Source organism: Anser cygnoides, chromosome 19 (genome assembly GCF_040182565.1).
Source record: "Anser cygnoides isolate HZ-2024a breed goose chromosome 19, Taihu_goose_T2T_genome, whole genome shotgun sequence".
In the NCBI taxonomy this organism is placed as follows: domain Eukaryota; kingdom Metazoa; phylum Chordata; class Aves; order Anseriformes; family Anatidae; genus Anser; species Anser cygnoides.
In genome coordinates, this window is record NC_089891.1 from 6,198,463 (window position 1) to 6,210,868 (window position 12,406).

At 50.7% G+C, this 12,406-nt stretch overlaps 1 protein-coding gene across 3 annotated transcripts in view; it reads right to left on the bottom strand.

Annotated features, from left to right (window-relative positions):
• TMEM104 (transmembrane protein 104) overlaps positions 1-12,406 on the bottom strand; it is a 44,181-nt gene that overhangs the window by 14,935 nt on the left and 16,840 nt on the right. For all 3 annotated transcript variants that reach the window (XM_066979983.1, XM_066979984.1, XM_066979982.1), the window contains exon 9: positions 718-811. In XM_066979983.1, coding sequence (XP_066836084.1) covers positions 718-811 — 94 coding nt within the window. The remainder of the gene's footprint in view (positions 1-717; positions 812-12,406) is intronic.

Sequence of the window (12,406 nt, forward strand, 5' to 3'; positions counted from 1 at the left end):
CTAGCCCTGAATAGTAGTCACTGTGTAGGTTATACAAACCAAGACAAGTTTCAGTATAAGCCTCTGTAACACACTCCTACCTCTCAGCCTTAAGTGCATGTACACACACAAGCCAGACGTGAGGCAGCTGCATTTTTGGATGACACCAGCGCTGCAAACACTGATGGCTCATCTCCCTTAAGAGAAGTATCTTTTTCCAAAAGAGCTTGGCAGTAAGATTTTGGGAGAGCACACGCCTCCCAAGGGCAACGTGTGTTGGTTTAGGGGTTTTCAGTGAGTCCATCCTATGCTAAATCAAGACCCAGGGAAAAAAATGCGAATGTGCTAAAAGGACAGAAAGTCTCATAGAAGTGCCATTCGTTCTCAGACCAAGACAAGAGTCATTCAAAATCTGCTGAACAGCAACTGGTGATCACCATACTTAGCCCAGCCACAGGAGACTCTTCCAAATCCCTTCTACCTCTCATATAAACCAGATTAAAACTCCATCTACCAGATTGTGTCTGACTGAGAATACTTTTGTTTCAATCGGAAATTTCATCCTAGAACAACATTCCTTTTTCTTCACCACAGATATCAGGCCTGGCCAGTCCTCCTCAAAGAGGCTGTTTTTACAAGCACTTACTTCCAAACAAGAATATGTTGCCAAAAAGATGCATCAGTGGCGTGACTCAGGTTCCATCTATGGCAAAGAGGTGGGGGCCTGCCAAGACTCACCTATCCATCTCATCAGAGACGTCATGATTTGAAGATACTTGGTCTTCTGCACATTGAAGAAGGTAAAAGGACCCAGGAGTAGAGTGAACGCTGCCTGGAAGGACAACAAAAACACACAGGTTAAAAAACGAGTTATACTAGGAAGACAAATTTATCAGTAAAGCAAAGCTTGCCTTGCAAGTTCACCTCCAGACATGTCTGTCAGAGCTTTCTTTGTTGCTTAATTTTACAGCTAGGTTGGCTGAGACACCAGGGGTCAAGCAAGCTGCTTGGTATCAGAACTTGCCTTGGGCAGAAGCAGAGCACAGGATCCTCTTGGCTCTCAGCCACTCGCTATCACTGCTACAGCCTGTCTTTACTGACACGTTTCAGTACAAGCTCTCAGAGCAGCTTTATGAAACATTAAACACCAAACAGCAGCCTCTTTGTCCAGGTACGTGCTCAGTTTAGGCCTGGACAGCAAGAGCTGCGAGCAGTCTGCTCGCATTAACATCGACGGCTAGCTTTGAGGCGTCTGAGGCTGAACAGCGATGGAACCAGGTCTGCCCAGAACATTTCCTCTCGCACCAAGTTGCACGTTTTAGAGCAGGAAGCTTATAGCTTAACAGTTACGCCGCTGACTTGGATGCTGGTCTCCTCGCTGCCCTCTCAGATGTATTTTGAGAGACCATTGAGAGACCAGTGGGTCTCAGCCACCTAACCCGGGAACACTGCAGCACCCGGCTCTTGCTCCCCTTTCAGCAGGGTTGCAAAATATATCCAGCAAAACTGAAAGTGTTAAGACTGCCGTTTCCTACGTGTTTCCTCAAGCTTTCTCGTGCAGTGCACAACAAACCCACCGTCAGCCCATGCCTGGAGCAGCAGCGCCCTGTGCAGCACCATCACATCTGGCTGGGGCACAGGGCAGCACCCAGAGCACCGCCCCGTCCAGGCAGAGAAAAGGAATTGCCGCAGGAAGACAACAGGCCTTGACGGAGGTCTGAACGTGAACTGGGAGAAGCTGCTTGTGCCAGGGACACAAACAGGTGCTACAGAAGAGGTTTGCCTGCAGTCCATGGGGCAGCACAGGCCCTCAGCTGCCAGCGGTGGGCTAGCGATGCACCAGCAGGTCCACGCGCAGTATGAAAGCAGCATCTAGGAGGCTACAGAGCACGCCGCGCTGATTTGTTCAGAATCCCAAAAGGATTTTGAAGACAAATACTCAACATTAATATTTACACGTTGCTCTTTTCCATGACTTCTTAAAGCAGTTCCCAAGAAAAGGTGTCACCAGAAGGGAAGAACTGAGACTCAAAAGGGCAGGCGGCGGAGCCTCCAGGTCTCTGTCGACCCCAGAGTCAGTGACAGAGCAGGAACCAAGCTATTTTAAGACAAGTACAACGCCAAGAAACCTTTTTTTGAGACTGTCTCAGAATATCTGCAAGGCAAATTGGAAGTGCCTCATACTGCAAGTATTCTCAGATGACCAAAGTAAATCCAGGAAGGGGACCAGAGGAGAGAACCCTTGGGTTTCACACGCTGCTCGGTCAAGACATTACGACCTTGGGGTCACTATTTACGCTGGATCTTGTTTTTTCTACTTACAAAAAAAGACAAAGCATACAGAGAATTCAGATTTGCAAAACAATTCAGGATCCTTGGAGGAAGTGCTGAAATCACACAGAGAATACAGCATCGCAGGCGTAACTGACAAGACTAAGAGCTAAAACAGCCTTAACTATTAAGACACTTTCAGTTGTAACTGGCTGATTTACTTCTGCGTTAAAAGTCCTTTTTTCTCTTCCCCCTCTTGTTCCTTTCCTCTAGTCACCTTAACCCCCTCTCCTGCCCTCACAGACTGCCATTCAGTCCTAGGACAGGGCAAAGGACTAAAACTTTAGCCTAAAGAGAGTTGTAGGTCAAGGATCTCAAGAAACCAAAGTAGACACCAACTCTGTTACTGGAAATTATTCTGGAGTTTGACACTGATTTGTCTCAGCCCCCTCCCAAAACACACGCGCTGCTCAGCACAGCCTCCCTTCAGGTCCCGTTATTAGCTTCTGCATCAGCAGGGAGAGCTGAAACAAAGGAGACAGAGGAAGGATGGTGCTAATTAAGGAACAGGTGTCTTCTGCAAATTGGGATGCAGCGGAACCAATTGGCAGAACAGCACCTCAAACCGTACCAAGGATTGACACAAGATCACTGAGCACCAAAACAGCTGGGTCTGAAACCTGGATTCCTCTTAATCACCATAGAGCTGCTTTAGGGTGGATTTGGGGCTCTGTTGCTGAAGAGCACAAAAAGCAGTGTCACTGGCTGGAAGGACCTGGGTCTCCTGTACGTTCCTCCAACAGCTAACGAAGCATAAGGAACTCTTCTGCATTTTATACTCAGTTTTCTGCGGGCAGTCTCCGGTGCTTAAGTCATCTAAAACATCTCAATCCATCAAGCAACTCTTTCAACTCTCTGCAGGCTTTACTGAAGTCATGGTGCAGGGCAGGGGGAGCAGGGCGGAAAGACCCAAGGCGCTGTGTCTGAGCGGTCGGGATCCCATCCCTTAAGGCAAGCAGCGTCTTCTGTGCTTAACAAGATCCTGGAACCGGTCCAGAGAATCCAAGTGAGAAATGAATTCAAGTGCAATAGAAATATATTACCTCTCCCACTTGACGCCTATTAGGGAACAGAGATGGGTATCGACGGATCGATACGAATGACGCTCGGGCCTGGAAGGAGATGAGGTGGTGCTGCTCCGCAGAGATTTGTGCCAGCTGCTTTGAGGGAAGGAAGTCACAGCACACACTGAACAGCTTAGGAGGCGATGGGCAGGGCAGAAGATGACGTTGAACCACAAGATTAACATCCCTTCGGGGTAAAATAGTGCACAGCTCTGCAGGGTGCAGCACAGGTCAGGGAAGAGGGCCAGTTCCTCACCGATAGCCAGAACACGAGGGGCGAGGGCTCAGTCCCTGGATTGGGCCCGATCCCCTCAAACCTCAGAGCCCACAGCCAGGAAGGCTGCTCAAAATCACATCCCCAAAAAGATGAGAAGAGACCCCAATGCTTAGAACGAGGACATCTAACTTCCCAGCCTCCCTGTGCCAGACACCTCAATGTTCCTCCTACCCGCGGAGCTAATTAGTTTCATAACCCCTCCCCGAGGAGAACGCAAGCCCAAAGCAGCACCTCAGACACACACCAAGCCTTCCACCTGATGTTTTCTAAGCTCAAGCTTTCCCCAGAGGGATATAATTTAGAGTGCTTCATTACGTGTGCAGTTCAAACAGCCTGAAACCTCCACAGAAAACTGAAGTTGGCCCCGCCAGAAGTCGAGCTCTTACAGATTAAAGAGCTCTCCCAAGTTCTCCAGTTCACGTCTTGAGCTCGCTTAGACAGCTAAGAGCTTATAATTCTCTTCCTGAACTTCAGCAAATTAACCTGAGGCAGAACGAGCACAGTCTACATTGATTAAAGATTTCTCTTCTAGCGAGAAGGATCGTACCTGGTAGGAACCATCAGGCGTACGAGGATGATTCATTTCCAACTTAAACAGGGGAAGGGAATCCTCCCCCCAGCTAAGGAGCACCAGATCTATCAAACGCTGCTTATATGCAGAGGATGGCAGAGAGAAGCCTTCCTGCTGTGTTTTTACACAGTAAACTGGCTGCAAAGAGCAGTTCCCTGATCTCTGCCCACCCTCCTCCACCGTACGGGGAGGATCAGACAAGCGGCAAATAAATGCAACAGACGCACAAGTGGTGACTTCTCCTTCTGCTGGAGGACAGAGTGGAGACCCAGCACATTACAAATCAAAACCCACTTTTTCTTGTTTATACTGACATTTTCAGGCAGAAAAGTAGAAATGTAGAGCAGAAGAATGAAGAGCAGCTTGTCACCCTGAGCTACACCCTGCCCCGCAGGCTAGCAGGACCCCGAGCAGCAGACCTGCTGGGGTGCCCTGGGAGGGTCTGCAGACCCGCTCCTGCCATGCCAGGAGCACGCCGAGGGCTGGGAGCTGCTCTTCACCCACATTTCAGCTGCTGCCACCTTCCCAGCCTCCGTACCTGTCGGCTCTTCGCATTTCAGCACGAGAAGCAGGCTGGCACACTTGTGTCTTCTTGCCATGGGGGAAGCCGGCTGGGGTGTACCATTGCCCAGAGCGTATTTTTGTAAATATTTCTAAAAGCATATGTTATTAAAGCTCTTATGTTAAAACTTGATTACATAACCTTATTTATTGGCTTATCTTGAAAAAGCAAGAGTAAGATCAAGCGTTAATAGGACATCTGGCTGGTCGAATCAGCTTAGTCTCGGCCAAGAGGACCACCAAGAGAGCTCTCGGCCGCTAAGCGATGGCCAGCGAACACCAGCAGTCGTTCAGACTCCACAAATATGCTTTATGCCAGAGTCAGAGGGCTGCATTGACTAAACGGGTTCTTTATTGACCTGAAGGGTACATATATCACTCCGAACCAGTACAGGTCAATAGCTTTCATCCACTTCCCAGCGCGTGGCTTTTACACAAAAAGCCACTGCAGCTCAGGAAGCACAATCAGCAGCCCCAACTCGGCTGATTCACACATGAGATGCAGCCGTTACGGCGCGATGGCCTGCATACATTTACAAGAGGACCAACTGAAAGCCAGCTTCCTTCATAACCGTCATCAGAACTTGCTTGTTTTCAGGCTCCACAGACTCATCTGTAATAGCAGCATCTGTGTTTGGTGCCTTGAGCGCTGCTTTTAAGAAAAGCAGCTACCGTTTGTTGCTGATTCAGGACCCGGACACTTTCAGACAGGTTGGGTAGAAGCAGGGTGTTTACCTGAGGGAAGTGTAACAACGAAGACTAAGTTCAAACAGAGCAAATACTCCAAGAGTAGAGTAAAATGCTTGAGATTTTTTAGATAAATGCAGTTGAGTGGCACGAGGCTATCACACCAACACGGAGTGAACAATCTCAGCTATCAGGCCATCAGTTTTAACACCAAGATAAAGACGCAAGCTCGACTGAACAAGCACCTCCTGGAGCAAGCTTTGATTCAGTGCTCAGACAAGGAAAGTCGCCTTGAACGTGGTAGCAGAAAGCAGGCATTTCATACATGCTGTCAGGGCAGCAGCTCTGACACCCCTTCTGCTCCTGCAAGACGCCCCTGAGCTCAGAGCTACTGCACAACCCGGGTGAGTGCTACAAGGGACAGACAGAAAATACAGCAAACCAGCCTGAATAAGTACAGAGAGCAGACAAGATGTTAAGAGAGCAAGATTTTATGAGAGCCAGGGACCAGCTGCTCTTTGCGTTAGCTAACCACATTAGCTTCTCTCCTCTAGCCTATGTCGAAAAGGACATTTAAGGAAAAAACACCAAAACACAAGGGATTTACCTGCACTGACACAGATTAGGGGGTTTTTATCCCTAGGTGGAAGCTTGAACCAGACTGCTCCTTACTGAAGACAATCTGTTTCCTGTGAATTGGTGTTACTACTCACGTCCTCGGGGAATATTTTAGGGCTGACTTTGGACAAAAGCGTTAAATATGAACTGCACTCCCCACTCCTGTTTGTCACTTTGAAATGTTTGTCACTGAAATAAAGAAAGCAGAGCTTTAAAACACTCGAGTGAGTTACAGCTTCCCCCACCAGCCTCTGGGAGCTGCTTTGCACCCAATGCAGACTGCAGCGGCCGCAATCCTCCCCAGCAGCAGTGTCCGGTCGCTCACACCAGGGCTTTGATTTCCAGCTAAAACCCATCAAGAGGACAGGGTCTCGAGCAACGTGTCCCCTCTGCCGTCTCTCCTCCCCTTTGCTCCCATGACAGGGCCACGTTTCTCTTCGCATGAGCTCATATCTCCAGCTAAAGAGCCAGATGGCACATCGCTGAGGGCTGCCGTCCAAGCGTTCGTTGGTATGGCTTTACCCCTTGCAGTGGGCAGTACAAATATAAACACACGGAAAGGGTCCGACTGGTCAGGAAGGAGCTTTTTAGAGGGCTGCATAAATAAAAAGCTGAAGATGCACAGCCGCTCGAGGCTGGAGGCAGGGCTGCAGCAGGGGCCGTGCTGATAGGCAGCAAGTTATCGGCAGACAAGTGATTAGGGAGCTCTTAAAGTTGGTTGAAAATAGATTAAGAAAAAGATAACCCAGCAACACGACACGGATTGCTCAAAAGCAAGAAGCCTCAAAAGTGGGAAGCTAGAGGGAGTTTAATCTCCAGATCCCCCACGGAGTAATGAAGTCGCGATGGAGGGAGGATGCAGCCATCAGACGTCCCCCAAGCAGTATTTATTGCATTTATTGCCGAGGAAAGAAGGCGGGTTACACTTGGAGAGCAGCAGGCACCTGCTGCTACAGCAGCTCTGGTAATTAACGCGCCACTCCTGGGACACGTGGCAGCAGGTCACATAACTCACCTGGAGCACGCTGCGGGCACTACGGAGCCCTCACCCACCTCTCTCCCCAGCATCCCAAGGCAGGCAGCAGGTATCCCCCAGAACTAAGGCTTCAGCTGCTGCCCTGAGAGCTTCTGGCATTGAAGCGAGTGGCATTTCACCCCTAAAGCTCCCCTAAAGCTGGGCCCTGCCTCTTGTGGTCCCTGCAACAGCGCTCAGAGCACTTCCAGAAAGGGAGACCTTGTGCAGGACACAGAGAAGGGCCTGCACCCTCAAAGCTACGTAGCTGAGTGGGTCTGAGCACAACCTAGAGATTTAAAGCTTTAGGCCAGCACCAGCTGACAGCAGCTTGCATTTGCCCACCCAGAAAATAAGCATATGTGTCGTGCTGTCATCACTGCGAGCCGTGATCCTGCTGGGCATCCAACACCAAGGACCAAGTGGCAACCAAACAGCCCCCACAGGCAGAAGACAGCAGCACAGGAGGGTGCTGCCCTCCTCTCCCCACCCCAACCCAGCGCAGCAGCCTGTTTCCAACGCTGAACCCTCTTGGGAAGTGCTCCGAACTTCCCACTTTGGAAAGAACGCCCTGGAAAACCAGTTCTTCCTCCTCCTAAACTGAAAAAATATCAGCAAAGTGTTTTCACAAAGTCATTCGGTGCAAGGATTGCAGTCCCTGGCACACCTGGGTGTGCAGGATCACAGCCAGCGGCAAGCTTGCACTCTGGGGTAAACGCACTCCCATAATCATTTCTCACACCAAGAGAAGGATGGAGGCCAGCAGCAACCCCGAGGTGACCGGCATCTCATTTTTCATCACTGGAGTATTTATGGCACCACCATTTGCAGCATCTTGTAATCACTTTAGCGCCTCCTTGACCCCTGGCTCCCCCTCACTCTGCATCTCCTAATTGCATCCGAACAGGCAGGAGGGAGGCAGCAAAGTGGATGGATGCAGGAGAGCCACGCGGTGGTTTGTGACACTTGGAAGGACGGCAGGGTGGCTGCAGAGCCCTCTGCAGTGCCCCTACCAGCTTGCTGTGACCTCCCCTGGGCTCCAGAACAGGCTCCTCTTCCTTCCCGACACCTGGAGTCATTGCTGGCCCTCCTCACTTTGCAATTTGTTAGTATTCTACAAGAGATTAATGAGGTCCTGCCAATAAAGTGAGGGCATAATCGTTACTACACAGACACTGCCCCAAATTCTTGCCTATTCACAGCCTCTCAAGGCAGAGTATTGACAACCAAAACCACATTTCTATCGCCTGCAAATGCCCCTGGGTTAGGCAGCACAGAGCAAGGGAGACCAGTGTGCCACGAGGGCCCTGCAAACACGTCAAGCACAAAGCGCCAGGGTTAGGAGGCGCTCGGGCTCCGCAAGGACTGCTCCTGAAGGCTACTAAGCCCATATGCCACAACACAAACCTCCACCACTTTTCCATCACGTTCCCTCTCAACTTTTTCCCCTGTGAATATCTCATTTGAGATTTCAGTCGAGTTTCACACCATCCTTCCTTCAGCTGCCTAGAAGATGCAATTTCAGGTACAGCATCATCCCATCCACCGTGCTTTGTCAGGCAGGAGTTGCTGGAGGGGAAGGAAACGTCCCACCCTTTAGCTATTTTGCAGCAGCACAAAAGCAAGAAAAAAGCCACTTTGCCCGGGGCTAGCAGGGAGCCTGCTCGCTCCCAGCCTCTGACTGTGCACAGCACACACCGAGCTGGTGCAACAGGCTTCGGAGATCAGCTCCGCCTGAGAGCATTACACTGACTTCAACTTACAAGATAAATCCCAGCTGCATTATTTGTATTTATAGTCCTGCTTACAGAAGCATGAGCCACGTGTGGGATTTGCTGATGTAGTCCAAAAATCCACATTTTTGGACATGCACGTCAGTGATCTCACCCAGACAAAGTGCAATTTAGGAGGATGTTAAGAAGTTGCAGACTTATTTCGGAGCCTAAAGAGATGCCATTCTGTCCAGAGCTCTTCCCTCCGCAGCCTCCGGTGATGTTCAGAGTGGTACAACTGCGCCGTTCCACAGCCCTGGTACTTTCTGTCCGTATATTAAGGAATTAATGAAAATTTCAGGGGAAGAAAGATCAGGAGCGCTGCCTTACTTGATGAAAACGCTGATGGAGTCAGGCAGGCAGCAAGGTCGGAGCTCTGTTTAGAAACAAGCCTGGTTTTAAAGCCCTGAACAAAACACTGGAAAATACGCCGTTGAGAAAAAGGCGTGTATTGAATCTCCCAGGGGAGTGCTTAGCTGACTTCCCAGGCCTCCTCCAACTCTGGTTTCTCCAATGCTGTCACCACTATCGCACAAAATAACACTGCACAGGGGAAATACATTTATAACTTATTTTCTACAAAAGCATTCCAAAACCAACAGATCAATGAACCTCCTGGAACAGCCTCGCCCGGGAAGGAAAATTTAAACGGCCCCTTTTCAGCCTTCCCGAGTCTCGCAGCGAGCTGCTGATTACAAACAGATATCGGTTCTGACACCTGCCCCATTTAGCAGGGCCTGGTCTCCAGTCCCTAGAGAACAGTGTCACTTTGGTGCCTTGCTGCCCGAAGCGAGCTTACTCCGAAGGACAGCTTCCCTTCGGAAGGAGGCAGCGCGGCCAGGGGTGTCTGCTGGGCAGCATGGGCTGTGGTTTGAGCCCCAAAACCAGCTTTGGGGAGCTCAAAACTGCAGGACGTGCACAAAAGCAGACATACCTAGAGCTGTTTCTTTGCCCAGTTTGTACGGAGGGCTTCCCAGCCCGTAAGCCCACCAGGCACCGAAGTGTGCAAGACGCTTGTGTGCAGAAGGCAAGGCGCACCAGGCACGTGGCTCCTCCTGGGGCTGGCGGTGCCTGCAGCGTGTCCGAGCTGTACCAAGGGAGCAGCCCAGCATCTTCACCTTGCACGCAGCCCCTGCCAGGCAGCTGGAGGTGGGGAGAGGACCAGCCCCTGGCAGGCAGCCTCTGGGACAGCTCGGCGTCCAAGTGACAGCATAACTCAAGCTCCATTTAAGAAAAAAAATGCTTCTCACCGCGAAGCGAGCAGACGGCTCTGTGCAGAAAACACATTCCAGTCCCCTGCACTATCGATTTTCCTGTGAAAAAGAGACAAGCTAATCCTTCAACGTTAGTTGCTTCAATCCACACTCTTGCAGTTTCTTCCCTCTCGTACCAGCCCCAGCAGCAGGAGGCTTGCCTCCTGCCCAATATTTCTTTTATTCCAAATGCAGTCAGTTACAAGGCAAGAAAAAAAAAATCACACACCAGCAGCTGAACAGCAGCTCTTGTGTCACCAGTACAAGTTTATGCTCCGCTTTCACAACACCACGCTCCTTTCCACCACTCCTGCCAGCCCAGGAAAACCTCTTCCTCCCAAGGCCAGTTATTATCTGAAGTTCCCTTTGCGTTAGGGAACACGAGGGATGTGGGAAACTCTCCGAAATGGCCAGTTTGTCTGTCACAGGCGTATGATGAGTGGGCAATTGAGAGAATTTATTGACAAGTCCACAGAAGAAGAATGGACCGGGATGAAGGAGACAGGATTTATGCCATATTAACAAGGCTGTGTGCCAATTTCAACCTTATTAGTTCCACAATAAAGCAGCTAAGAATTGCCTTCCTGTCCCACACCCAGACACCATTTATTTTAAACAAACTTGGCTCCTGTCCTTCTTCAGCTACTTCAAAGCAAAGCAGCAACTTAATTGACCTCAGCTTTTGGAAGCAGACTAGATGGGAGGCATGAGAAGACTCCAATCAGCTCCTGAGACTGGGCTTTTAGCCAGCCCAAGCTGTAATTTTTGAGGCACCTGTAACAAACAGCAAGGGCTCTTGATATCTGTGCTTAATGCAGTATTAATTCCTCTCCTACCGCAGCAACAGCTCGAAGCTCAGGTGCCTGTACCTACAGAAACGGCACAGCACTCGGGGTGCTTTGGAGGCTCTTCCCTGTGTTCAGGGCTTTCAGAGCTGGATTTATGCACAGCAGAAACAAGTGTACAAACAGAAGTGTGACTGCCATTTCTGTATCAGTATCGTAATAAAAAAAAATATTAGAGTGTTTGTGGTAGGGAACATAATGCAGTAAATCTGGCTAGGTCTTACCACAAATAACTTCTCACAACACGCAGGTGACATGCGAATGCGGCCCCAGTCCTGCCGCACCTTCACTGTAAGCTCTGGAAGCCCAGATCACAACAATCCTACGGTTCAAGCGATTTGTTTAAACAAGATGATGGCTTCGTACCAGCAGGGAAACTTCCATCAGCCTTCCTTCCCTTCCCCCAGCTCACCGGGGGAGCCCAGGGCAGACGTCCCAAACCTGACTGATGTGCTGTGAAATCAGCCCTCGATGCTCCAGACACCTCACCTGCCGCCGAAGCAGCTACCTTCACCACCGCTGGCTCTCAAGGTCTCTAGACAGCGAGACCTGTAAGAATAAATATCCAGGAGAGAGCAGCTGTGACCCATTTATTGCCGGATGCTGCTGCAGGGCACAGCTGAGGAAGGCAGGACAGGAAAAGCACTTGCTGCAGAGGGAACATGTGGATCAAGCCCAGGTGTCCTTGAAGAAGTACTCCACTTGCAGCACTGCTCCAGCTCTGTTTCTCCAGCTCCCAACTGGCCGGGGACAGCTTAGATCAAGCAGGGATGTTCAAGTATTGCCATGAGGGGTCCTCTCGTAACCGCTGGGAGGTAAAAATTAAAGAAAAAAAGAACAGAGGCCAAAAGGCGACGCGGAGCTGGAGACGTGGAAAGAGAGGCTATGAGCCTCATGTGCACTAGGGCGGTTTTATAAAGAAATAGGTGTTTAGACAATAAAAATCACGGGTGCCTTTGCACAGTGCAGGGGGAACATGCACTGGGTGCGGTCAGGAAGGGGAGAACCAGAGCACGCACACCGGAGGCGCAGAGCAAGGAGCTCCAGCCTGCAGCCGGCGAGGGCCCAGGAAGGCAGCACCCCGCCGAGGCAGACGGAGACGGACCTACGGCCACACGTAGCAGGTCAGCCTTCGCGTTTGCTGGTTAAGTTCTGCTGGCACTGAGCAATTGCCCGTGTCCTCAGGCTACCTCTCGTCCCCCCTGCGCTGCCTCCCGCGGCCGCAGCCCGGCCCCGCTCTGGTCGCTCGGCGCTCTGATCAGAGCGTCAGGCTGGGGTGACATTGTTCCGCCCCGCAAAGAGGGCCGGTAAGCGCCTGCGAGCCCGCTCGTTTTATTCACTGCACAAACACGCTTCCAACTGGGATAATCTCCATTAAACCATCTGCGCTCCCATCCTCGCTCGGCCCGCAGCCGCTGGGCCGCCCGCGACACTGC